General features: G+C 42.9%; 1 protein-coding gene across 1 annotated transcript in view; it reads right to left on the bottom strand.

Moving 5' to 3' along the window:
* The window catches only part of LOC148517944 (clathrin heavy chain 1-like), a 90,911-nt gene that overhangs the window by 22,488 nt on the left and 40,451 nt on the right, over positions 1-27,972 (bottom strand). Inside the window, exons 14-28 of the mRNA XM_088477835.1 lie at positions 21,879-22,042; positions 14,206-14,331; positions 13,197-13,339; positions 12,737-12,971; positions 12,504-12,626; positions 11,838-11,983; positions 11,546-11,729; positions 10,767-10,959; positions 10,471-10,628; positions 10,220-10,384; positions 10,008-10,115; positions 4,745-4,912; positions 4,435-4,584; positions 4,218-4,349; positions 3,556-3,666 (exon numbers count right to left, since the gene is read on the bottom strand). Coding sequence (XP_088333961.1) covers positions 3,556-3,666; positions 4,218-4,349; positions 4,435-4,584; positions 4,745-4,912; positions 10,008-10,115; positions 10,220-10,384; positions 10,471-10,628; positions 10,767-10,959; positions 11,546-11,729; positions 11,838-11,983; positions 12,504-12,626; positions 12,737-12,971; positions 13,197-13,339; positions 14,206-14,331; positions 21,879-22,042 — 2,306 coding nt within the window. The remainder of the gene's footprint in view (positions 1-3,555; positions 3,667-4,217; positions 4,350-4,434; positions 4,585-4,744; positions 4,913-10,007; positions 10,116-10,219; positions 10,385-10,470; positions 10,629-10,766; positions 10,960-11,545; positions 11,730-11,837; positions 11,984-12,503; positions 12,627-12,736; positions 12,972-13,196; positions 13,340-14,205; positions 14,332-21,878; positions 22,043-27,972) is intronic.

Here is a 27,972-nt window from a genome sequence, read left to right as displayed (position 1 = left end):
AGAACTAACAAAGCTGTCCCCCTAAGGGAAGGTACGCTCAAAACTGGCGTCAATGGAGATGCTGTAGAAACCTGTGAATGGGTAATCTAAAGACCAAGTTGACCACTTGAAACAGCAAGTCAACTGAGGTCACACACTGCGCCACCCAAGAAGTAGCCACCAATCGGTGAATGGTCAACCTCCCAAATACATGAACTGGCTATCCTGCCTCAATATACACACCACAAATTATCGAAAGTAAAGCTGGGCACACATTTAATGATCGTGCAACGGGACCCGGTGGTGGTCCCGGCATCAGCAAGTGCATACACACCCGTGATGTCAGGAGCGACAGCGCAGCAGCATGGCCCTCACTGACAATGTCGCCCGAAGTCGCTGACTATGAGCGGGAGCTCGCATTGTCAGTGACATTGAGGGTTCACACTAGACACACTAGGGCTGAGACCCAAACCTAGGAAGTTTTAGGGATTAAAATCCCGTTGCAGACACATCCTGTAACAGCAGGTAACCAAAAGAAAGGTAACAAACCAACCATGCTCACACCAGCACTGCCACCCTTACGGAAACACAAAGAGGCTTCTCAGCCCTGGGCATGGCCTTAACCATTCTGTTAGATAATCTATAACTCTAGTACTGTGACAGACACAATTAAAATAAAATAAATAAATAATAAACTATGAGTGCAGAGGGCATCACAGCCACGCCATAACAGTCAACAAGGTAAATGTAGGAGGAGGGGGCCATAATACAAAACAGATCTAATCCTGGACACAGACATGCATGAGAAGATACACGGGGGGTTTATTTACGACACTTCGGGTTGTAAAACCCAGTACTTCTGATTGTGTTAATGCCCGATATTTAAAAAGGCAATGCATCTACTAGCAAGATTCCTACCTAGATGGCTCTAAAATAGCTACCACTAACAGTAAATCCAGGTCCAGCAGACACATTAGAAATAACAAATCTTCTGGCTGTGTTTCATGGTATAGAGGGGGCGGAATTTCAGCTCTATAGAGATACAATTTAAAATTGCCAGGCCAGTGGCGTAACTTCATCCCAATAGCCCGGGGGCAAGATAACTGTTTGTGCCGGGTTCATTCCAAAATCAAATAAACACAATTTTTTTTTTAAATTCTACCTTACAATCACTAATTTCAATAAAATTTGGCACATTATATGCTACCATGGGTGTAAAGAAAAACACAATTTTTAGGCTAGTTTTGAAGTTATATGCCATAAGGACACTGGTATTGAAGTTATATGCCATAAGGACACTGGTATTGAAGTTATATGCCATAAGGAAACTGGTATTGAAGTTAAATGCCATAAGGACACTGGTATTGAAGTTAAATGCCATAAGGACACTGGTATTGAAGTTAAATGCCATAAGGACACTGGTATTGAAGTTATATGCCATAAGGACACTGGTATTGAAGTTAAATGCCATAAGGACACTGGTATTGAAGTTAAATGCCATAAGGACACTGGTATTGAAGTTAAATGCCATAAGGACACTGGTATTGAAGTTATATGCCATAAGGACCCTGGTATTAAAGTTATATGCCATAAGGACACTGGTATTGAAGTTAAATGCCATAAGGACCCTGGTATTGAAGTTATATGCCATAAGGACCCTGGTATTGAAGTTATATGCCATAAGGACCCTGGTATTAAAGTTATATGCCATAAGGACACTGGTATTGAAGTTATATGCCATAAGGACACTGGTATTGAAGTTATATGCCATAAGGACACTGGTATTGAAGTTATATGCCATAAGGACACTGGTATTGAAGTTATATGCCATAAGGACACTGGTATTGAAGTTATATGCCATAAGGACACTGGTATTGAAGTTAAATGCCATAAGGACACTGGTATTGAAGTTAAATGCCATAAGGACACTGGTATTAAAGTTATACGCCATAAGGACACTGGTATTAAAGTTATATGCCATAAGGACACTGGTATTGAAGTTATATGCCATAAGGACACTGGTATTGAAGTTAAATGCCATAAGGACACTGGTATTGAAGTTAAATGCCATAAGGACACTGGTATTGAAGTTAAATGCCATAAGGACACTGGTATTGAAGTTATATGCCATAAGGACACTGGTATTGAAGTTATATGCCATAAGGACACTGGTATTGAAGTTATATACCATAAGGACACTGGTATTGAAGTTATATGCCATAAGGACACTGGTATTGAAGTTATATGCCTTTAAAGCTGCAATTTATTTCAATTTTGCTATTCAAATTTTTTTAAATTGCATTCGTAGCTCACCTAATTGAGCTAGAGAGTTGGGTAAGGTCTCATTTTAAACCTATTTTTTATGGACTTTCATATGATATATGACACAGCAGTATGTTCCAATAAACATGAAAACGCTAAATTTAGATATTCTTAAAAAAACAGGTTTTTAAAATTTTGAAAGAAATCTCAAAAATTGTTTACAGTGATGTTAATAAATCCCCAAAGTTTAATTATGGGATCTTCACTTTGGACTGTTTGTTAAAATAATGAAAATGAGAACTATCTAGGCCAAGCTCTTTAAACACTTAACTACTGACACAGTATCTTAATACTAAAATATTTAAAACTTCAGTCATAATTTTATGTCTTTCACATTCAATTTTAAGAAAGCTTACTACAGATCATTGCTATTTGGTGGGTAAGGGGTCTACTTACTAAGCCTTGGATGGAGATAACGTGAACGGAGATAAGGTACCAGCCAATCAGCTCCTATCTGCCATGTCACAGGCTGTGCTTGAAAAATGACAGTTAGGAGCGGATTGGCTGGTACCTTATCTCTTTTCACTTTGTCTCCTAACACTGCTTAGTAAATAGACCCCTGAGAGAGCAGACGCCTTGCAATTTGGGGATGCTGCTAACAGCCAGTCCTGCTGGGAGCCCTCTCCAGGATGTTGCTGAGCAACGACGATTGTGACTGCACTATGCAAGTTATAGATTCCTGGCCTCTCAGTCTCAGCACTCGCTTTGTTCCTATGAGCACTCCACCCAAGCACATCCATCCACTCGCATCCCGTCAATGAACAAAAGAAAATGGGAAATACATTACAGTGGCGGATAGAAGACGACCACCTGACCCTGTATTGCCTTGTGTGGTTAAATACGGCCCTGGTCGCAGCCAGGAGCACCAAGTCTGTCCGGGACACAGAGCGGAAGTGGCGCACTACTGATGCTGATTTGTGCGCCATTTCTCAGTGTTCGAATGACAAGTTCAGGACACATAGCAGAGACTTCCAGTGGTGGATGTTGGAATAATAGAGAAGAGGTGGCCTCCATTGTCTCCGGCAGTTCCGCCACTGAACCACACTCTACACTCCATGGTAGTTCCAGTAACCTCCATTGGATGAATGAGAAATAACTCTAAATTTACTATGTATTTTATACAGTTTCATTCTGGCGTGGTGGAGTCTCTCCATATTACAAGATAATTATTAGTCTCAAATCTATATTGTGCATGATTTCAGGTTACCTGTTTGGTTTTACTGAAATAAACGGATTTAAAAGAAAAAATGTTACCTGGTAATCCTCCTCTTCTGTCAGCAAGTTATTGAGAGCCTCATTTACAGACTTGTTATTGTGATTTTGAACAGAGCGTAAGTACGGCTTAACAAGGGGCAACTGGTTCATCTAAGGGAAAGTTAAACATCAAAGAATTGTGAACACATGAATTTGCTAGCTTGGTAATTATTTTTGCAAATGAGTAAAGTAAAGCACACAATTTATTAACAGGAATCATGTGAAGCCAATAAGAGCAGCTACTGTCCCCAACCAACAAGGTCAATAATACAGACATTCACATTAAATGAAGTGATGAAATGTTCAGCTGCTTTCACTCTACTAACAGACACAAAGAGGAACTTCTACCAAAATGTAAAATGATGGTGCTGCAGGGACAGAAATATATAGATCTGAAAGAATTCTATTGGAATTTGATAATGCAAAGGTAAGTGTATTGCTCTCACAGAGCGGGTAAAGGGCATTAGTCTCCAACAGGTCTACTAGTCAGAGTGTAGGAATGTATGAGGTGTATTCAAGTAATAAAGAGATCAATTTCTGAAAATATTTTCTATTAAAAGAAGATGAAATTCAATTATACACATATGATGCTAAGGAAAAACTACACAGGTATACTAGAAGGCAATGTATTTAAGTGTCTAGGCCCAACAACTACTACTCACCTTAGAAAAGAAGGTGACCGCTCGTGTGTGGTCCAAACGTGGCGATAAGACCAACAGGAGGTCATTAATTAATAGCGGTTTATACTCTTGGTAGAACTGGAGGGCTTTGTAATACAGCTCCACATTGGCTACCTGTAAGCATAAAGGATGGTCACTGAGGACTTGTGCATGGCTGCAACACTGGAAAGCAAAAAATGTGTCATATTTAAGGCTGTACCTTGGTGACAATATCCTTAAACTGTCCTTCTTTCCAAGCGGTGGTGGGATGGCTCATCATGGTGATAATTGCATTATCAAACTCCTCATACTTATCATACAGGAAGACTAGTTCACCCCATAGATGGGCCTGCTCTGCTGCACGTAGGACCTAAAAGCATAAAAAAAGGATGTAACAACTGCTACGACTGACTCTGTAGATGTAAATAGAACTTGTGTGTGTTACTTTGTGGATTTATTATATTAAATGTAAAAAAGTAAAAAACAGACCTATCATAAAATAAAAATAACAAGTTTGCTTTTTGACTCACCTTTGGGATGTTGACTCTGGACCAGAATAGCTCTAAGTGTTCACGCATTTTCTGAGGTTTGAACTTAGAGTAAAGAATGGCAAGTTCAGTGAACATGCCCATGTGTGCCCGTTCCAAGCCCAGAGCCGCCTCCAGAAGTGCAATGAGCTCCTCAAAATAGCCCCGATCCTAGTGAGAATGAAAAAGATTGTGGTGAAAAGTATACATGCATGAAGCGATCCAGCTAATAACCACAAACTTCAAAACGAGCAATAACGACTACTCAATTTGAATTCTTTCCCCAATACTAAACATGTATTTACAATGAGACACTGTCTGGATCATATATTTGCTACTTTTTACACCAGCTAACAGGGTGGTTCAATAGGTAATGTAAGAAGACCTCTCATGTGTGTAATGTTCTCTATTTCATTAAAATTTCACATCAGGCCAGAGCAGGTAGACCACTGCTTCCCCTCACAGCTATTAGACTGTGCCTCATTTCAGTCATACTGTCCCAACATCATTTGCTAGATGGTGGGGCGGTGGAAACATGGTCAAACATTGAGGTGCGTAGATAAAATCAGATTTCTGCATCCAAAGGGCACATAAGCAGCTGAAATTTATTGCCAACTTGTCAAGGTGTATGGTGATAATGTCTTGTCACGGAAATAGGTTTGGTGCACTGCCTTTAATAACAGCAGGACAGAAGTTCAAGATGAGCAGCTAACCGTCCACCCAAGAACGTCCACCATAGATGACAATTTGTGCTGGACTGAAGGTCCGATTCAGGAGGATAGACGCATTTGAGTTAGTGATAGTGCTGACAAACTGAACATCTCAGTGGCTACTGTGCACAACACCGTTCATGAGCAACTGGGGTACAGGAAAAAGTGTTCACGCTGGGTACTGAAGCAACCGACAGAAGTTCACAAAGCCAATAGGATGATATTGTCTCTCGTGCACTTGACACTAGGTACCATGAGGAGGGAGTGCAGTTCCTGCAGCGTATTGTTACAGGCGATGAAACGTGGGTGCATCATGTGACACCGGAGACGAGACAAGCATCAATGACATGGAAACATGCATCGTCCCCACCTTCAAAGAAATTCAAAACAACTCCATCAGCAAAGAAAGTCATGTCGACCATGTTTTGGAACCACAAGGGCGTGCTTCTTACTAAATTCCTCATCAACGTAGATACTGCGAATGCGGTCTGCTATTGTGGCACATTGAGCTAGTTGCGGAATGCAATTTGTCAAAACCAACTTGGGTTGCTTTGAACAGGCATCTTATTACTGCATGATAATGCAAGGCCACTTCTCAGCCAACGGCATGCATTAGTGGTTACGGCACTAACATTGGGAGTTACAGGACCATCCTCCCTACAGCCCTGACCTGGCACCATCACTTTGGACCATTGAAGAAGCGCATGGGTAGAAGGCAATTCGCAAAAGACGGTGAAGTTCAGCAAGCAGTCATGTCCTGGTTTGAGGAGCTTGACACAGATTTCTTCTATGCTGGGATAGATGCCTTGGTGTACCGTTGGGAGCAAATGCTTAGACAAGAATGGTGACAATGTGGAAAAGTAATCTGTACCAAGGCCATGCTATAGATTATACATATGTGTACGAGTTTAATAAATTAACGCAATGAGAGGACTTATTACCTTATTTATTTAACCACCTTCGAAATTGCTGCATTTCTTTTACTCCATGTGCACTAAAAACTCTTACGAATCCATAAATATACCAAGTGAGATGCATTTTGCGCTTATGACCACTTTCTCTAAGAAGGACAGGAAGGGTATCTGTGAATGTAGTCAAAGTACAAAAGGGGCATGTTTGTGCATTAGACATTCCATGCTGACCACATGACAGACATATGCGTCTATTTGGAAGTGAGTCACCATGCTGGGCTGATTGATATGGAACTTGGGCACCACCTTCAGCAAGAAGGAGGGTTTTGTATGGACCTCTGCCCTGTCATAATGAAAAATAAAAGTCGAGCAGCAGGATAAGGCTCCCAACTCTGAGACCTTTCTGGCTGAGGCAATCAACAGGAGGAAGATAGTCTTCCAAGTTAGATGCTTGAGGTCCACCGATTCAAGGAGCTCAAAAACATATGACTATAAGAAATGAAGGGCGAAATGCAGGTTTAACGGAGCCGTGGGATCAAGAAACGGAGGTTGCAGATGGAGGACCCCTTCAATAAACGTCTGCAATTAAGGAAGCACGGCAAGGTGACGCGGGAAAAAGTTAAAAGGTGCCGACACCTGTACCTTCAAATGATCCCAGATGCAAACCAGCATCCAGACCCGCCTAGAGGACAAAAGAAGATGGGAAAGACAAGGAGGAAACGCATTCATCTTGCTCCAGGAGACATAAGCCTACAAGAGACCGGCCCACAAGCTTTCAACATCATTGAGATAACAGATTCCGGAATGCCTTTTGCTCTTTGGAGGGCACTCAGTTGTGATGTCAACGCTGATAGCGCAGACACATTGGCAGAACGATAGGCAGAAGACAGGAGTACCATGACTGGTGGCCTATCCGGAGCCACCAGAAGAACCATTTCCCGTTCCCACCTGATGCACTTCTGGACCCAAGGTAGAAGAGGAAACAATGTAAATAGGTACATCAGGCAAAACATCCATGGTAACATTAGTACGTCCACTGCAACAGCTCCCGGGTCTCTTATTCTGGAGCAAAGACCTTGTGGTTTAGACGAGATGCCAGAACACTGATGTTCGGGCAAACCACACCTCAACACCAGATCCTGAAAAAAGTTCAAGTGAAGGAACCACTCATCGGGGTGAAGATCCTGGCGGCTGAGGTAATCTACTTCCCAATTGTCAAACTTGTGAATGAAGACAGCCGATATGGCTGTACCGTGACCCTCTGTCCACTGCATGATGCGTGCCATCTCTCGCATGGCTTTGTGCCTCCCTTTTGATTAATATAGGCCACAGCCATGGTGTTGTCAGACTAGATATGCACCAAACATCCCCGCAGATGCTGCTGAGCTGGCAATAAGGTGTTAAAGATCACCCTGAGTTCCAGGACATTTATGGGCAGTACCGCCTCCTGATAGGACCAAAGTCCTTGAAACCAAAGCACCACAACTTCCAGCCATAGCCACATATGTGGTAGCTAGAGTCCAGTGCCAGATTGTGAATTGGTGACCGGTGCTGATTGGAATCCGGCCACTAGAGGAAAGGCGAATGACCCGAGACAGGTGGAAATGAGAACTGTCACTTTGACAGCAGATCCAATTGAAGATCCATGTAATAGAACCTGCCACGGGACTGTTGGGAAAGCTTGCTTCCTCCTTTGAGGCAGACGCATGTACAAGTGGACCTAAACCACTTGTTTCCTCAGAACTATGTGGACTAGATACTGGATGGCAAGGGTCTTGTCTGACAGAAGAAACACCTTCTGCAAGTATGTTTCGACCAGCATACACAGGAAAAGCAGTCTCTGACACGGGGCAATAACTGTGAAATATAAGAGGCTGAGGTGCCAGAAGGGCATGAGAGTATAGAACCTCCGGGGACAGGGCCTTTTATCAGCAGTTCATCATGATTAGGAATGATAGTCACCACCAACAACTAAAAGGTAAGCCACTATGACTGACACGACCTTCGTAAAGACCCAATGGTCGTCCCGTATTGCGTACCAGAGAAGGGATTGGCGAGCTATTTTTTCCCCTGTACTTAAACAACCAGGACTGGCTTTCAAAATTCCGGGGCTGGTTGTGTTTTGGCGGGGTACCTCACGTAATTTGTTTTTAACATTTAACTCTTTATTTACTTTTTACAGTCAGATACATGCAGGCATCTCACTGATGTCTGCATGTAACTGTGTGAAAAAGAACTGCTCATGTTGAAAGTGAAAACATGAAGCAGTTCTATGCTGTCGGGGATTTGCAGTTCGTTTTGAACATGTCCAATCGAACAGCAAATCACTGTTCAAAACCGAACCAAATCGAATTCAATTTGAGAAATACTTCTCAAATCGAATCTTCGTAAATTAGGTGATTTAAGGTTTTCAAAATTCGATTTTGAGGTGAGCTATATCGCACTTCAAAGCTAAACTCAAATCGACCTTTGATAAATTTACCCTCATTTCTAAACCATCCACTACAGAGCGGAGAGGCTTTTTTTTTTTTTTTTTTCTTTTTTGTTTGAAAAAAATGATGGTCTCTTGGGAGAATATTAATTTGTACCAATGTGATATAAAGCCTATGCAGGAAATGATCAGTTTTTTTTCAAGACACCAAGCATTGTGGGATTTCAGTGAAGTATACCACTCCTGCCTGTTTTTAAAGAATTACATTCCCTACATATTGGGCAGTTGTAAGCAGGAAAGGTCCAGGTTCACGGTCATCCATACAGCCCCCCAATGGAGAGGAGTGGTCTGGACCTCCCTGACTGTATCAATTATATTCACTCTCAACTTACTACTTCATTATGGTACTTTCCACCCCAGTTTGTGCAGACTGCTGTGGTGGGCTCATTATAAGGTCTTAATAACATACTTTTCCCTAAGCACAACATTTAAGGCTAGAGCTTTGTGCAAGATGTCTGCAGCTTGTTGGCCTTTTATAGCCAGATCACAAACCCATGTCTTGGTTACGTTTGTGTTTTTACATCTTGCCCACATAAAATGTGAACACTGCTGTGCCTACTGACACTTTTAAATGACCACACTGGACCCCAAAAGCATGTTTTTATATTTCTTTAACCATGGCTTTTCCAGCTCTTACTGTTTGGTAATTAAGTTCTTGTACAAAGTTCGGCCTACCATTATCTTTAGCAATATACTATGCAATGCTCCAAAGTAGTGATCATAAGTCTATAGATGGCATGCAAATTATCCTTCACTAAATAAAAAACTTTATTACATCTATTTTATGTATAAATCAATAGATTTAACTACAATCCATACTTAGATGCCAATGATCCCACTTCTCCCTTGTCATCATGTAGAATATGGGGCCTTGGGTAACATTTTGAGCCATAACTACTACTATTCCTGGTGTCCCTTAGTTTTATACCCTATCACATCAAGCACTGTCTGCAAACTCCTAAAGTTTTTCTTCTAGTAAGAAGGAAATTATACAGAAAGCTGCTTCCTAGATGGCATTTGTGTGTGATGTAGCAACAATATTTTAAATCCACGGCACAGGGTTCGCTTAAACATCTACTGGGGTACTATCCTGCAAAGCATTGGGTCACACACTTCAGAACAGCAAATAATGAGCATGTAATGTATGTACCCACCTGGTAATAACTGATAAGCTCCTCCAGCTCATCTGCATGAATCACAATGTGCAAACCACACATTTGAGCCAGACGGTACTCTGCACCATCCACACAAGCAAAACAGACCTTGGGAATAGAAACACAAATGGATTAAAAATGGATCATGTAAACTCAGATAGGAGATTATAGTGCACTCACAACACTACCATGCTCTGTGAACTTTTCCCTACCTCTTTCCAGGTGCGTGTGCTGTTGGCTTTCCGTGCACTGTCAACAGCAGCCTGATACTCCCCAAGATGTACTAGAGTGGATGCCAAACGGGCAAAATTTGATACATTGTTGTAAAGAAGTTTGGCAGCATCATACATGCCCTCCTCATAACAACGATCGCCCACCTGAAAGTCGCAAGAGATTGGAGAGTGAAGCTTACAAGCCTCAGTTTGTACAGCGAATGGCCTAGGCGCAGTAGACACTGAAATACCTGCTGAATGTGAGCATTGTTAGGACCGCTGATAAATTCCTCCAGTTCTGACAAACGATTTGTTTTTGCCAAAGCAAATATGAGCTCAGTCTCCACATAGGATTCCCTGGCCTTCTTTCTTGCCATCTGTAAGAATTTGACCAGATCTTCCCAGTTTCCTGTGTAATGAGCAAAGATTACGTGATGAGAGTGTAGAATTAAAGTCTGTGACAAAATAAAGTTCAGGTTGCAAACAGATACCGTTATCGAAGTACTAGCCAATCGATTTGGAAGAATAGACTGAGGAAATAACTTACCATTCCTGCTTGCTGCCTGTTCTACTTCCATGTAAGCAGAGGGGTCGTCAGCTTTAATGTAGGAGTCTATAGCTTCTTTCACCAAGTCTTTCTGTAGCTGAGCTCTGCCCAGCTGGCTCCATACAGCAGGTTCATTGCACTTCTCTGCAAATTCATAGGCACGATCCAGATTCCCAATATGTTCAATCAGGACCTATAAGAAGTGGTGTAGGACAGAAGAAAATATCATTACTGCACACACACCAGTCGCCACTCTCAATATAAGTAGCACTTGCTGTTATATTGAATAGTAGTTTATTGGACCTGGCATATGCCGTGTCACCTCAGTCTCCGCCCCCGCTCTGCCCCATCCTCCACTCTGTCGGGCCCACACCCTCTCATCTGTTCTGACCCCTGGTCACTCCAGCCAAACTTCCTGCCCCGCTCCGTCTCGACACCCCCCCCCCCTTGGGGCGCATGTCAGGCATCCACTGCACGCACACTGAGAAGACGGGACAGCTCGCCAGCAATTATTATATAGATGTGTTATGGCATGGTTGCCATATTTTACCAGTATTCAGAAGGAATACAGATTTCATACAGTATTTACACCGATACTACACAGCTACACTTTTGGCATCATGGATTTATGCGCGGCAGTGCCAATTCTTACTCAAAGCATGTCCAATAAAGACAATATATATGCACAAAGACGTTAGAGACAGAGGACAGCAATGACTAGTGTACAGGGTGCTGTCGATGTTCACAAGAAGAATATAATACCAATCTTCTTCTCTCACTTGTATGGCAGATGTATTAACATCAAATTTCCTAAAGATCGCAAAGGCCTCTTCAAAAAGCTGGTTGCTTATAGCAATGTTAGCAATGTCTGGTGCATCATAGTTATCCAATCGGTTAATATATTCCATAACTCGCGTACGGTCTGCTTTAATAGCCGTCAGTATCAGCAAGTTTTGCAGGTTTCTGAAAGCAAATCGAAACGTCACAGTTACAGATTATAACCATGCCACAGTAGGATTCTCACCAACACATTCGTTAGCCCATTCCCATAGTTCTTTTTCCCACTCTAACCTGTGCTCACTAAACACGGAGTTATCCAGAACTATTTTCTCCAGGAGTTCAATGAGCTCATTCGGAAGATCAGCGGTCATAAATGCTTTCACAGTAACTGACACTTCCTCAGGATCCTGGGTTTCTGATAGAGCAGTCTGCACCACCTTTGGAATGACGAAATAAAGACTACTAATAAAACATATCTTAGCCAACATTAGAATATTCGTTATAAAGATAACCAAGCGCAAAGGGGTTGTTTATGCAGCCGTATCATTGCTTAGCACAGGTCCTTGAGGTTCTTCAGATGTCTAAAAAGAGGCAAAGCCAACAGGGTGAGCAATACCAGCCTTCTAGCTTAAAACTACTGCAGGGTTCTCTAAACTATTTACAAACGTTTCCTAGATTAAAACCAAACTCAAGTGGAAAATTATGATATATTAAACTTACTGTTCAATAAACAGGACACTTTTAGGAAAGTATGGTGTCCCTGTCTTACACACTGTCCTGCATTTCTATCGTTTTTCTCTATACAAACTCCAGCCCACATACTCCTGAGGTAACATGCGTCTGTTAATAGACATTCATTCCCTCCTCCGCTAATTCCACTAAAGCTTTATTTCTACTCTCTAAGAAACATTAATAGATCAATAAATATGTAAAGGACAAAATTCATTCTTAATTCACCTGATCTATCAGCTGTCTCCTGAATGGGCTGTGTTCCTCAAGGACATTGGCCCACAGATCCGCATCTTTCCTCCGTACAAGGTACCGGGCTTCACTCTTGAACAAAGAATTTTCATTGCACACCTAAAGTATAAAATTGGGACTAAATAAATGCATACACTTTTCAGGAATGAAGAGAATTGCATTGCTGCTGTTCGAGCTGGCGTAAAATATAGTAGGGCCAAGACACCTGCCTTGATCAGCTCCAGGTCACACTGGCCCCTCTCATAGGCTACACATGCCAGGTGTGGGTCCCTCTTTTCACAGTACTTGCCCACGACACAGCTGTCGTAGAAAGGGTTCTCCCGTAGGAAGCGCTCAGGATTATTGTTGCTGTCAATGTAGATCTTGGCCAAAGCATTGTGTGTTGCAGGCTCCTCACAGCCCTCGTGAATTCTAGATTCCAGCCACGGTAAAAGCAGTTTAAGCCTGATATAAAATAATAATAAATGAATGGAAAGATTTTGTCAGATAGCACCAGGTTCAATAGCAGAGTACTGATTCAGGATGGTAGTGCAGTCATTATGCAGCAAAGTACAGTAAAATCTAAAAGCATGTTTATGCAAAGATATTCTTGGGATTGATTAAAGGATAAAATACAAGAGATGGGGCATAGGATCTTCCTTTTAAATGTACTAAACTGTGCTGTATCACCTGTTTCTTTTCTCCACTTCGGCCACTAGTTCATCAGTGGAAAATTGCCCATGTACAACCATGATGAGATTCTTAATGACATCCTCCGAACAGTCAACATCCAATAACCCTCCAACTACAGCAGGTATACGGCTGGGGTTCACCTAGGCATGGAAGACCGTCCAAAATATTACAATTATACTGCAGGGGATACGAGTGCTGTATTTTACAGTAAAGCTGGCCACACATCTAAAGATTATCTGTCCAACCAGTCAACTAGTTGATTGGTTGGAATGGAAATCTGGTAAGGAATACAATCAGCAATTTGCTCCCAAATGCTGGAAAATGGACCAAAACTGTTGTTTGAACAAATAGTTTAGATTAAACATTTAACAAACTTGTCTAAACGACCATTTTCATCTGTTTTCTGGCATTTAGGAGCAAATTGCTGATCATCATTTACTCCCATCCGTTACCAGATTTTCATTCCAACCAATCAACAAGTTGGCTGGTTGGATGTAAGTTGGTCTAGTGTGTGGCCAGCTTAAGATGATAAGTAATTCACTGTTAGCTGGCGAACAATGCTCAAACCTACATCTACTCAAAAGATGCATAATTACAGTCATATTACTTCATTAGGGAAAAGGCTGCCAACTAAACTTCCATGATCCTTTTAATGCTGATGAGGGGGTCTTTGTAACTGCTCTTGGGCAAATTCAGTGATTACTACATCACTTTTCATTATATGGCATATCAAGGGAGAAAGAAAGATGTCTATACCTGGCACACAAAACAGTTAGCTAAAATGTTACCTTTATTATATTGTCTAAAATCACATATTTAATATTATATGGCATACCTACAGGCAATAATCTCAGCAAAACTATTTCATACAAGCAATATAGAAGTATTTATAGTAGCAGTTTGTAGTGTGTAAGGGAATATCAGAATTAAGTTTGGTAAAGACTGCACTGATCAGCCTCCAGAATGAATGCTTCCGACAATAAAGAAAGGAAATGGAAGGACTCACCTTTTGTACATAGATTTCAATGTATTTCTGGAGGTTGTTGCGGTAGAGATACAACACAAGATCATGTACAAAGTCAAAGCGGTCACATACAATTATCAGTGGAAGCTGGTCTGTGAGTTTGGCCTCCTATACATAGAAATGGAGCAAACAAGAGAATTATTAAATATTTCATTACACAGACACCACCAAACTAGTCTTCATTAACCACAGGATAAGCACAAAATGATAAGCTTAACAGGAAAACTGTCTTTGTCTGCGGGCATGCTATTCAGTTACTGGCTTATACAACTGACCCTTTCAAACACAAATGTACAAAGGAAAGATATAAATGAACATTGGACAGAAATAGTGCTGCAAGACAGGTTTACAATGCACCTAAATGTGTGGCCAATAGGATATCAGGACAAATTCAGCAACTACTACTCCAATTCCCATTTGTGGTGAGTTCCCTGTCCATGGTGGTCTAGAAGAGGGAGCACCGCAGCAGTGACCCCTGTATAAAACAAGGGCTGCACCCTGACGAGGCGGTTTTATCAGCCAGGGTTCAAGTGCAGATCTACTGCATTTTTCAAAGGCTGCTATTGTTGCAGCATCACTGGACCATGAGGGTAGGACAGCCTTCATCAAAAAGAGGAAATATAACTGAGGTAATCGCATAGTTATCGCTGACCAGGTCTCGTTTTAGGGAGGCAGGGTGGTGGACAAACAGGAGTGAGAAAAAGCAACAAGAGTGGTGCTGGGTTTCCGCTGACTCCCTGATCCTTGAGAATGCTACACACCAGCAAAGTAAACTTTTGGCATGGTAAACAGACAGCTGGTATTCCACAGAAAAAAAACTCTGAAAATTAAAATTTTACTCTGTTAAGGTAGGTACACAATACAGCAATATATATCTGCAGATGATGGTCGTTCATACACACTGACGACCATCATCTGCATGCTGCAGCGGGTCGGGCTGGGGGCGGGTAGTGGCGTGGCCTAATCGTGGGAGGTGTGGCCACACCCCCTTCGAAAAATAAAAAAACATTTGCGACATGGCGCGCTGGGGAGGGGGGCGCTGTGTGCCCCTCAGCCCGGCGCACAACCAATGGGGGCGCGATCAGCATGATCTCTCCCCCCCTTTGGCATAGGAGACTGCTCGGCCTGCTGCTTTAGCAGCCTCGGACAGTCTCCCAGTGCAGCCCAGCACACAGCAGCATGTGCTGGGCTGCTGTGGATGGGGAGCTGTGCCGGACCGGGTAAGTAGTACCCACTCGCGCCTCCCCCCTCTCGGCACTCCTGTGTACGGGTGATCGGCTGATCGCTCCGTACACACTTGCCAATGGACAGATATGTCTGCAGACATATCTGTTCATTGGTTGTGCAGCACAGCCAATGCGATATGTCTGTGAACGACGTTGTTCACAGACATATAGTCTGTACACACTGGCCGACGGGAGCACAATATATTGGCAGATCAATTGATCGGCCAATATATCGGCCAGTGTTTACCCCCCTTTACACCATACCAATATCACGCTTCCTTGTGTTGTCTGAAACCATCAGGTGAGGAGAAATCTAATAGTGGCCATTATAAGTTCCTGAGCTCAATTCTCCACAGTTTTTACCACAAAGGAAATGGCAAAACAGGATTTTGGTAATTACCGGTAAATCCATTTCTGCGATTCCACAGGGGAGACTGGAACTCAAGACACTGGGGTATAGACGGTGGTTGAGTAGAGGCTGGCACTTCAAATAGTATAAAAGTCTGATTGGCTCCTCCCCCTCTATGTTCCATCAGCCACAATTAAGAAACTGAGCCGAGAGGAGACAAAGAGCGAACAGGAAAAAAAGAAGGAGAACAACACTGTGCAGGTAACGCAGGCAGTCACACCAGCAAACAGACAACATACAAAACTGCAACAGAACTGGAGCAGAATATTCCAACAGAAAATATTGAAGAAGGTAAGCAGCTCTGGGCAGGCGTCCAGTGGCCCCTGTGGAATCAGAGAAATGGATTTACCAGTAAATACAAAAATCCTGTTTTCTCATTCATTCACTAGGGGACACTGGAGCTCAAGACACTAGGGATGTCCCACAGCTTCCCTCCCAGGGGGGAAAGTGCTAAGAAACCTGCAACAACCTGGGGCCAAAACTAGAATCAGAAGCCGCAAAAGGTATCAAACCTGTAAAAACAAACAAAAGTGTACAGAGAAGTGCATGTAGCAGCGCTGCAAAGCTGCAATGCAGAAGCACTCCTGCACGCAGCCCAAGTAGTACTCACAGAGCGCGTAGAATGCATCAAAATGGATACAGGCAGAGGCCAATCATTGGTAACATAAGCCTGCCAAATAGCCAGACAGATCCACCTGTTTTGACACACACGAGCCCGCCGGGCTGCATCATAGAGTACGAAAAGAGCATCAGATTTGCGTAAACTCGCTGTACGGGCCACATAGACACGGAGAGTCCTCACCACATCCAAGGGTGTGAAGCTCCCGATAAATCCAGCTGAGCTGGAACAACTATCAGCTGATTGATGTGGAAAAGCAATACCACTTTCAGCAAAAAGGAAGGGCGAGAAACTTTAAACCCACCTCATCCAAGGGTTTAAACACTGCAGACTGAAGAAAGGAGAGGGGAGGTTGAGATCCCATGGAGAAATAGGCGGCACATAGGGAGGCTGGGCCAAGCGATGCTGAAAGAATAGAGAAGGCCGAAACCTGCACCTTCAGCGAGCCCAAGTGAAGTCCAGCATCTAGACCCTTTGAAGGAAAAGGAGGAGAGGAGGTGTAAGAACCACGCCCCTCACGCCAGACCACTAGGATTTCCAAATCCGATGGTAATGGGCAGAGGTAACTGGCTTCTGAGCCCTGAGCATAGTAGGAATCACGGTCCGCGGAATACCAGGTCTTATTAATATATTGGTCTCAACAACTACGCTGTCAAACGTAGCCGATGTAAGTCTGGGTAAATAAACGGACTTTGCTGAAGATGATCCAATCGGCGTGGAAGTGGCCATAAATCGTCTGCCAGAAGGAGGAGGAGATCAGAGTACCAGGCCCGACGGGGCCAGTCTGGCGCAACCAGGATGACTGTCGTGGACTCGCGTTTAATGCGCTTGAGTACTCGAGGAAGGAGTGGAAACAGTTACACAAGGTTGTACATCGAAGGGATTGTCAACGCATCTGACCAGACTGCCCCTGGGTCCCTGGTCCTTAAGCAGTAGAGAGGCAGTTGACGATTGTTCCTGGAGGCCATGAGATCTATCTGCGGCCTGCCCCAATGATGGATCAACTGCAGGAAGATTTCCTGATGTAGAGCCCATTCCCCGGGATGAAGGTCCTCACGGCTGAGATAATCCACTTCTCAGTTATCCACCCCTGGGATGAAGACTGCGGAGATGGCCTTGACGTGTCTTTCTGCCCACTGTAGTATGCGGCTGGCCACACGCATTGCAATGCAGTGGCATTGTCGGATTGCACGCAAATGGGCAACCACCAATGTGCCCTAGTGGATTGAAGAGAAATATAGAATTATAAAAAAAAAAATTGTGGGGGGATGATTGACAACCTAGATGCTACAAACCAGCTACTGATGGAGACATAGGTCAGGTAAAGATATCCTCCAGAGTTCAGTAAAAAGGGATTTAAGATCCTGAAATACCTATTGACTTGCATCTATCTGGAGATTCTCACTCCACCGAAATTAGGATGAACAAATCACTACAATAATATTTAAAAAAACAAAAAGAATCAAATGAGCGTCTATGAGAAAACAAGGATGGTAGTGCCGAAAAGGGAGTGTGGAGTCCTGTAGTTTCAGTAAGCACCACTCTTGGCCTACTCTTTTACCAACAACCAATCTGATTCTTGCTCCAATGCTGCCACCTATGTGTACTTACTTGGCTTGCACAAAAGTCACTAATTGTATAAAAAGGGCTAGAAACCTTGACAAAGATTTTGTTCACTTTGCTACCAGTGAAGAAGCCTAAAATGTGCCCTCAATTCAGTCAATATGTGTGGTAAGAATGTGGTTAAGGAAGCTAGTGCCTGAACAAGAAAATGGGTCCAGTCCTACAGGCCACAAAGGGGCCTTTACTGATTGGACACTACAAGTTCATTTACCTCTGCCAAATAAACAGCCATTAGCTAAAACATTATTAGGTAGCAAGTGGACTTCAATTTTAGAAGTTGATATGTTAAAGCAGGAAAAATGGTCAAGCGTAAAGATTTTAGTGACTTTGACAAGGGTCAAATTGTGAAGGCTAGATGACTGGGTCAGAGCATCTCCAAAACAGCAGGTCTTGCAGTATGCAGTGGTTTGTACCTACCAAAAGTGGTCCAAAGGAGGACAACCAGTGAACCAGAGAAAGGGTCATGGGCACCCAAGGCTCACTGATGTGTGTGGGGAATGAAGGTTAGCCTGTCTGGTCCGATACCACAGAAGAGCTACTGTAGCACAAATTGCTAAAATAGTTAATGCTGGCTATGATGGAAATGTGTCAGAACATCACAGCTTGCTGCATATGGGGCTGTGTATATGCAGAGTGCCCCTATCTGACCTATGTCCATTTCCGAAATTACCTACAATGGCCATGTGAGCTTCAGAACTTTACCATGGAGCAATGGAAGTAGGTGGCCTGGTCTGATGAGTCACATGTTTGCTTACATCATATAGACGGCCAGATGCGTGTGCGTCGTTAACATGTGAAAGAGATGGCACCAGGGTGCACTACGTAGGCAAGCCAGTGGAGGCTGTGTGATGCTCTGGGCAATGTTTGGCTGGGAAACCTTGGGTCCTGCCATTCATGTGGATGTTACTTTCACACGTACCACCTATCTAAACCTTTTTGCAAACCAAGTACACCCCTTCATGGCAATGGTATTCCCTTATGTCAGTGGCCTCTTTCATTAGGATAATGTGCACTGCTACACTACAAAAACTGTTCAGGAATGGTATGAGGAACATGACAAAGAGTTCAAGGTGTTGACTTGGCCTCCAATTTGCCTGATTCGCCTATGATAAAGTATCAGTGGGATGTGGTAGAAAAACAAGTCTGAGCCATGGAGTCCCCACCTCGCAACTTACAGGACTTAAAGGATCTGCTGCTAACGTCTTGGGGCCAGATACCACAGGACACCTTCAGTGATCTTGCGGAGTCCATAACTCGATGGGTTACAGCTGTTTTGGCGACACGAGGGGGGCCTACACAATATTAGGCAGGTGGTTTTAATGTTATGGTTGATAGGTGTATTAATAATAATTGCTACTGAAATCAGCAGTCAGGAGGAGCCAAAGCAGTGTGTGGTTCTTTTAGAGAGAGGGAGAGAGGGCGAGAGAGAGGGAGAGAGAGAGGGCGAGAGAGAGGGCGAGAGAGAGAGGGCGAGAGAGAGAGAGGGCGAGAGGGCGAGAGAGAGGGCGAGCGAGAGGGCGAGCGAGAGGGCGAGCGAGAGGGCGAGAGAGAGGGCGAGAGAGAGAGGGCGAGAGAGAGAGGGCGAGAGAGAGAGGGCGAGAGAGAGAGGGCGAGAGAGAGAGAGGGCGAGAGAGAGAGAGGGCGAGAGAGCGAGAGAGCGAGCGAGAGAGAGAGCGCGAGAGAGAGGGCGAGAGAGAGAGGGCGAGAGAGAGAGGGCGAGAGAGAGAGGGCGAGAGGGCGAGAGAGAGGGCGAGAGGGCGAGAGAGAGAGGGCGAGAGAGAGAGGGCGAGAGAGAGAGGGCGAGAGGGCGAGAGAGAGGGCGAGAGGGCGAGAGAGAGGGCGAGAGAGAGAGGGCGAGAGAGAGAGGGCGAGAGAGAGAGGGCGAGAGGGCGAGAGAGAGAGAGAGGGCGAGAGAGAGAGAGGGCGAGAGAGCGAGAGAGAGAGCGAGAGAGCGAGAGAGAGAGCGAGAGAGAGAGCGAGAGAGAGAGCGAGAGAGAGAGCGAGAGAGAGAGCGAGAGCGAGAGAGCGAGAGCGAGAGAGAGAGAGTCCAAATCCCTCAAAATATACAGTTTGTCCCCTGGAGCTGCCAATCTGTAAACTTTCCTGAAAGGGTAATTAATAGAGAAGGTGAACTGCACAGGGGAAGTTGAGCTTCCTCACGTTGCTACAGTCCTGGCCTTTGAAATAAGCCAAAATACACTCTTGGGAAATGATGGTCTGGAAATTGGTCCAATTACCTCATCCAGAATGAGGGGCCTGGATATAAACTGCCGCACAGGGGACACTACAGTCACCCCAAATTCTCTACCACCATCTAATTTAGTGACTGCACTGGACAAGCAGGAGGCCTCACAAAGATGCAAGATTTCTGCCTCTGTCATATATCACCACACTCTCAGCTTAATTGAAATGGTCATTCAGACAAGTTGGCCAAATCAAACGGATTTATCTAAAGCTGGCCATCCACTACACAATTTTCTGTCAGATATCTGTCCAATCTGGCTGATTGAAATGAAAACCTGGTAATGTATGGGAGCAAATGACAATCATCCATTTGCTCACAAACAGTGGAAAATAGCCAAAAATGGTTGTTCAGACAAATTGGTTAAAACACACAAATTTAACCAATTTGAACAATTGTTTTTTTGTCCGTTTTCCAGTGTTTAAAACCATATGATCGACTGTTATTTGCTCCCATACATTACCAGGTTTTCATTCCAACCAGCCAGATTGGACAGATATGAGAGAAAATTATATAGTGGATGCCCAGCTTAACTTTTCTGAAAGACCGATTTCGTCTGCTTACCAGCATTTGGGAGAAAACTGGTGATCATGGTTTACAACTAGCTGGCTGGTAAGAAGGATAATCTTTAGATATCAGTTTTAGTAACAAAGGGCTAAAAATCTGAAAGGAAATACAATAAGGATGCTGAGGTAAAGACCACAATCTCCCCTGCCACTCTTTTTTTGCTAAAGATAACCTGACTGATAATCATGGCCTAAATAACAACATGCCAACATGGGATGTATGGCATTCCAAAGTGCGATCGCAAGCCCCCCTCACCCCGCGTATCAGATGCAGGCAGAGGAGACTGCTGCTGAGCTCAGTGGCAGCTGTCTCTCTGGACCCACCGCAGCCCAACAGAGAGCATGTGCTGGACTGGGGAGCGGCTGCTGCCGCTGATAGGTAGGAGTGGGACGAACCCAGGGCCTTCCAACAAGCCTGTGCCATTAGTAACCCCCACCCCCCTCCTCTCAAAAAAAACCCTGCTAAATGGTCACATGAGCGAGAGAAAAGTTTTCCAAACTCTGCCATTACAGTCCAGGTTTGCAATGGCAGAGATTGGGAAACTGAGCTACGGAGTAACAAGAACTTCTGCCCACATCAATGTCTCTCAAACGCAGTCTTCAAAGTCCCCTAAAAGTCTAGGCTTGAAGGAAATCTATGCTTGAGCACAGATGGTTACATCAAATGGACTAAGACACTAATTAAACTACCTGTGCTCAGGCATGCATATCCTTAAAACCAGGACTGTTAGGGGGGCTTTGAGGACTGTTTGAGAAACACTGGCCTATTTCAACAGTTCATTTCAATAATACTAAGGCATCTGTGACACAGAAAGGGTGGGACACATTATAATAACTTCATGACAGATACACTTCAAAGATAATAGCAAGACTTAATGAGCACTCCTCTGCCTAGCCCACCACCTGCTACTAGTTATACCAGTTTAAAATATGACAATACTCCGTTGTTACAAATGGACGTTAGACTTGCCTTTAAGAAGTTTTTGACACGTTCTGGGTTGTAACAATTGCTCTCTCTACATATTCGCTCCACTTCTTTAATCTGCCCAGTCTTACAGGCCGCCTGGATGTATTTGAAATGCACGTCAGGGTCTTGGCTGAAATTGACAATAGACCCCAGAAAGTAGAAAAGCCCTTTTAAAAAAAAAAAAAGGAAATTGACAGTTATTTCCAATGATCCCTACTGTAGTTTGTCCCTCATATTTATTACGCACAAATCTTTATGGGATGGTATTTAACTTTAACGTGGGAGAAAACGGGCTTGTTTAACTCATTACATTAGGGGACGTGTCCTGATTGCTCATGGAGGCAAGAATATTGTAAGTGAGCTCCACTCTTCAATTGAGTATTTTTATTGAGGCTTTGTTTTTAAAGATACAAAAACAAAAGTTAGCAGACAAAAATATTGAAAAAAATTAACATAACAAGGAATGCAAAAGTCAAAGGCACAACAGAGCATATAGGTAAAGGACAAATGGACGATAACCATTCATTTGAATAAGTGATGACAATAGAAAACATACATTACAAAATACAGTATAAACAGTATGGGTTGAGCAATAAGAAAAAATCTACAGAAAAGAATAAAATATCACATAGAAAGTAAATAGGAAGCCAGGGAGTTTAGAGAGCAGAAGGCTCCAGGTCTTAAGACAAATAGGGATAACTGCCAGAGAGACCACACTTTAATAAATCTATCAGGGCATTTGAGCTTAACATACATAAAGTGTTCATGAGAAGAAGTAGAGTTCACCAACCCAATCTAAGTAGCGAGGGTTGGAGCCTGTGGAGCCATCCAACCCCTAGCAATACGCACCTTAGCTAATGTTAGGAGAGCAGTAACAGAGTTGAAAATACGAATTTAAAGAGTCTGAAAGGCTAAAGATATAGATACGAGGATCGAAAACGGGGATTCCGACATATCAAAGCAAATTTTATTTAAAACCGTTCAAAATAATGCCTGCGCCAGCCACGTGCGATGTTTAAAACAGTTGCCACATCCTTATGGCCCCCTGAAATACCAGACCTAATACGTTAATCGCATTTCGCACTATTTTTTTTTTTTTTTCTTCAACCAAAATTTCAGCGGTCGTTTTTCCCCAAAGTACACAACTAACGAAAAATTAGGGGGGCTGTCCAAAGAGTTCTGAAAAAAATCACCACATTTTTAGCCAAAAATAGTGATTTTGCTATTTTTTCGGCATGTCTCAGATGGAGAAAAGTGTTCTTTATTTTTTTCTCCAAAAATCGGCGATAAATTATCGCGTGTGCGATATCACCGAAAAATTAATATCGCCGGTAATTGAATACGGCCCATAGAGGGAGACACAGCAGAGGCTAGAAATCAGTGTCAGGAGCATTGCATTTAGGGCAGGAGGTAGAGGTCAACCAGCCAAACGCATTGGAGTCTAGTAGACACTGTCTTATTTAAAGTCGTATCTGCTGAAAACAGGCATAGGCCGAAGCGAAACTGGGGGGGGGGGAGCAAACTACCGCTGGCCAGTCATCTTCCATCAGGGGGCCTAAGTTGCATTCAGATCATATTCTCAATGACTAATTCCCCATCTCTAAAAATGCTAAAAATGTATTAGAATGGAACAAACATAGGAGATACACTTCTTAGAAGCAAGGGTGCGGAGTAAAGTGTGTACATGCAACTCAGACATTCGGAAGACCAAAGTCAATGCTGATATGAGAAAAGGAGCAAAGCACACCATCCTGACACAGCTGACCTTAAGTTACCACTGGAAGAGACAATCAGTGGGGCCCACACTCAAGAGCAAACAGTTAAATAAAAAAAAAAAAAAGGGGGTTAACCCAAAGAAGACAACAAGGATCAGTAACCAAATCAGACTTTGTGAGTCTGCACCAAAATAGGAGAACAATGCTTTAGGGTACCAAGTAAAAGCTAGAGCAGATTAAGCGGACTATCAGCCTAGTGAACAAGGTTAACAACCCATTCCCGGAAATGGACCAACTGAGCAGCCAAATAAGATCTCATATCAGGAAGCGCAAGGCCCGCCCGCCCCCGCACGTCAAGGTTTTATATACAAAATGAGCTTGCCTAGTGCCCCAAATTAAAGACATTACATATCAGACGATCAAGGAGAATAAGGAAACTGGAACCAGAGAATGTTGCAAAACACATAATTTTGGCTGTATGACCCATATTCACCAGGTTTACCCTACCCGGAACGGACAGAGGAAGCCACCGCCACATGTAGGGCTGAGCCTTAAAATAATCTAAATGAGGTTGGATGTTAAGGCAAACATATTCATTAGGAGAGTGAGTATACCTAGGTATTTAAATTGTAAACACCAGTAGAAAGGGAAATTATAAGACTGTAGGCCGGACAGACAAAACCAAACACATATCCCAGATCATTTGTACACCTGAAAAAACCCAAAAGTATCCACCACTGCCAATAAAGTAGTCAGTGAGCGTTGCATATCAGACAACAACAATAACACATGATCTGCATACAGTGTAAGGTTTTCCTCACAACCTGAGCCCATAAGTCCACAGATAAGTGATCTCCAGTCCGGTGTTATCCAGTACACAAATCCTCTTAGGAAATCCAGTCAGTCTGCATCAACTAAGCCTAACTAACATAGGCCACGTAATGGCAGAACTTCAGGAGGCAAATCAACAATCTTAGGAAGCTGGAGAAGTTCCAATGGGCGGAGCAAGATACCTGTTCATGCAACTGGTATCATCTGATGAATGTACCAGCATAGTATGTTACAGCAAAAGGTTACAAAAGGTAAAATGATGATCAGGAAACAGGCTACAGAAGAGTAACGTCCATTTAGTATGGTATATAGAATGAGCAGAGCATAGTCTTGAGGAATGGCTGGTATCAGTTAGATAGGGAAGTAATTTAGGGTCTCCCTTAAACCACTCCACATGGCAGGGGAGTAGAGATAATGAATGTTGAAGCAAACATGTACCCAACGGTAATTACAGATTTCCAGTTCACTTTTTGTCTACCATTCTGTGGGCTGGCACTCTTTTTGTAAATTTGTAGTATCATAAAAGAAAAGCTATAAGTGAGACAAAATTAATAAAGGAGATTATTTGACCTGAAAAAAATTATGCAGCTAAATGAAGAATGACATGAATATTCAGTAGAAGAGTTATGAAAGTTTAATTCATCTCTAAACAAGGACAGAATAAGATAGTCTCAACTCCATCTGTCTACGCAGTTTTCATCCAAGTGGAAAATGTATGAAAAGAGAGGAGTGCACACAATATTTTTAGTCTCTCAAGGACACATTCCAATGGACTGGAAACACATTGTCACCAGTATCTCATAGGGTCTGCAGGCTGATACTAAGAGTGCATCCCCTATGTGAGTTATGCAGCCTTTTTTCTCTCTTTTGTTACGGAGTTTTATGTAGTAACCATTAGTACCAGGAAATCCCAATCTACACTGGAATTAATGCTTAAGGAACGGTCATTGCTTTACCCTACACAAAGGATGGATTTTATTTGAACACAGAACCATGAGTACTGGAACAAGTGCATTGTTTTAAATATGTCCTTTTAAACGAGGGTGTTCAACTTGTACATTGGATATCTATTAATGCCATTTACTGTGTAGCAACTAAACCCTGATTGGTATAAAAAGGAGACAATAATGCTGCACATTAACACAATACAGCCAACCAGAATGCTCGTGAAAGGTTGAAGTTTAATTTCATACAGCTCATTCAACTTTTCTATGGCCGTTAAATTGTCATCATGTAACAAGTGGAATGCGAGGGGATGAAAATAAGGTTTAAACGGTTATTAGTGCAATACTTTATTAGTAAACAATCTTCAGATATTGTATATCTTGAGGGGACACAATATTGGCAGTAAAGCTATTACATTAAGGCTTTCCATGTCCCTTCTATACTAAGAGAAATGTTTAGTTTGAGTTATCACTGGACCCTGAGAGCAAATATACAATTAGGATTTGTAAAGAGGATGCCTTCAAATTTTGGTGTAAGCGTGTTACAGCTCACCAAACACAAAACATAACATACACTTCTGATTTATAAAAGTGCAGTATCTCAGTATTTGGCTATCCCATTGCTTAGGGTACTTTAATAATTACTTCTTTAAGTCTATTAGAACTTATTCCCCCACTATGGGTAGTTGTAGAAATCCATAACCCAATTCTGATGTCAGGATTGGGGCAAGCAGGTGTATATAATAATTTACCACTTTATTCCCTGCTTTTCTATTGTCTTGTATCTTCTACCCCTAACTGACTGTGAAGTTTCTTTTCAGCTTGATGTGACTCTTCCATTTTTCTTCTTGCAGGAGGCTAAACAAAGCAAGTGCTGTCGAAACAAGACAATAATAGAATATGGATGGGGGGGTCTGCTTGGCTGCTGGAGATTTTGACCACTGAGTGGTGCCTCCTCCAGTCAAACATCTATCTGTCCTATGTGCAAGTTACCAACGCAGATTACCTCTACAACGATAAGTTCTCAGATGGATTTGAAAGATAACCTGGCAAGCATCCCTGCCATGCTAAATTGGCCAATATGCAGGATGCCTTGTTTACTTTGAAAGTGATTTAATTTGGCTGTGTCCTCCTTTTCAAATAAGAAGTCCACTGGTCTCAAAATACTCCCATCTGAACCTTATATTAAATATTTGGAATGACTGTGTCCCCGTTATCCCCACCCAATTATAGAAGCCTTTATTATTGTGCACCCATAAAAGTGGTTAAGTTATTAAAAAAATGTGTCTCACATGGGCCTCTATCTGACAGCTGACAAATATTTTGACAAATAACTCAGGTGATCTCATGCCTGTGACACCTAGATCCTTGAACATCAGAAGGGTGTGTGAGAACATTCAATTCTCCCATATAAGGCTGGATCAGTGGTGTTCATCTTGTTAAAAACTGCTAAATAATAGGGCATGAGTGGCCATACCTGAAAGCTGCTCTGAAACTGCCTTTGGATGAGGAGAGGGATTCAATGTTGTAGAGAAGGCCTGGCCAACCTGTGGCTCTCCAGCTGTTGTGAAATGACAAGTCCCAACATACCCTCCCACCGATCAACTGATAAAGCATGCTGGAGAGCCACAGGTTGTCCAGGCCTTTTGTAGAAGAACACTAGAGCTAGAATGTGTAGCAAGGGAATCATTTCATACTACTTTCTTGCAGTGAGAGGAACCAGGTATGTCTACCCTCCATTACATGCAATTGTTATAGAATGATTGGCAGGATATGTTAGAAGTAGGCATACACATTGCAGATGAGAGCTGGAGAAGAACATTTAGGTATATTCCAATTATGTGATACTATACCTGGGGGAACCTTCTACAGCTCTATAGAGGAGCTTAGATATCGTCAAGGCAGGAAAATACTGAAGGCTCAGTAGATTGGGACAAGTATATGAGTTTATCACAGGCAGCAGTTTATCTCTTACATCAACAGCAATTTACTATTCAAAAGTTAAATAGGATAAAAATATATATATATAGTAACAGCTATTCCACTCAGTGCCTGCATGAATTGCCTTGATAAAACTGCTTTTGCTCCAGAAGGTCGAATTATCCGTCAACCCAATTTTTTTTTAAATAACATAGCTCATTTCTTAGCTTTGTTTGAGGAAAGAAAAAGCAACCAACTATTTTCTGTTTCCTGACATTGTGGTTTTATTTGTATGCACAGTAGAATGCCAGTTAACTGAACATAGCGGTGAACTTAGTTTCCATATGCATTACAAAGCTTCAGAAACCCTAAAGGCTGGTACACACTAGACAGTAGGTACGGGACTTGCGGTGTGCCGGCATCAGACCAATGCAGCATGGCTCCTGCTGCCGATATTGCCCGTCGGACATGCATGCAGGTCTGACGGACAAAGTCGCTGACGATGAGCGGGAGCTGGTACACACTGGCCGATGACGACATATCATCCAGTGTGTACCCGGCTTAACCTTTCCCCTAACCCACCTTTCCCACATCCTAACCTTGACCCTCCCCTCACGCAGCCTAACCCTACCCCCTAACCCACAACACATGCAGCTCATTAACCTTATGGTTGACTTTAGAAATCCA

The sequence above is a fragment of the Taudactylus pleione genome, unplaced genomic scaffold, assembly GCF_031769625.1.
Source record: "Taudactylus pleione unplaced genomic scaffold, aTauple2 ptg000205l, whole genome shotgun sequence".
Classification (NCBI taxonomy): Eukaryota; Metazoa; Chordata; class Amphibia; order Anura; family Myobatrachidae; genus Taudactylus; species Taudactylus pleione.
The sequence above is the reverse complement of the archived record's forward strand: the minus strand, read 5'-3'. Positions and strand labels throughout refer to the sequence as shown.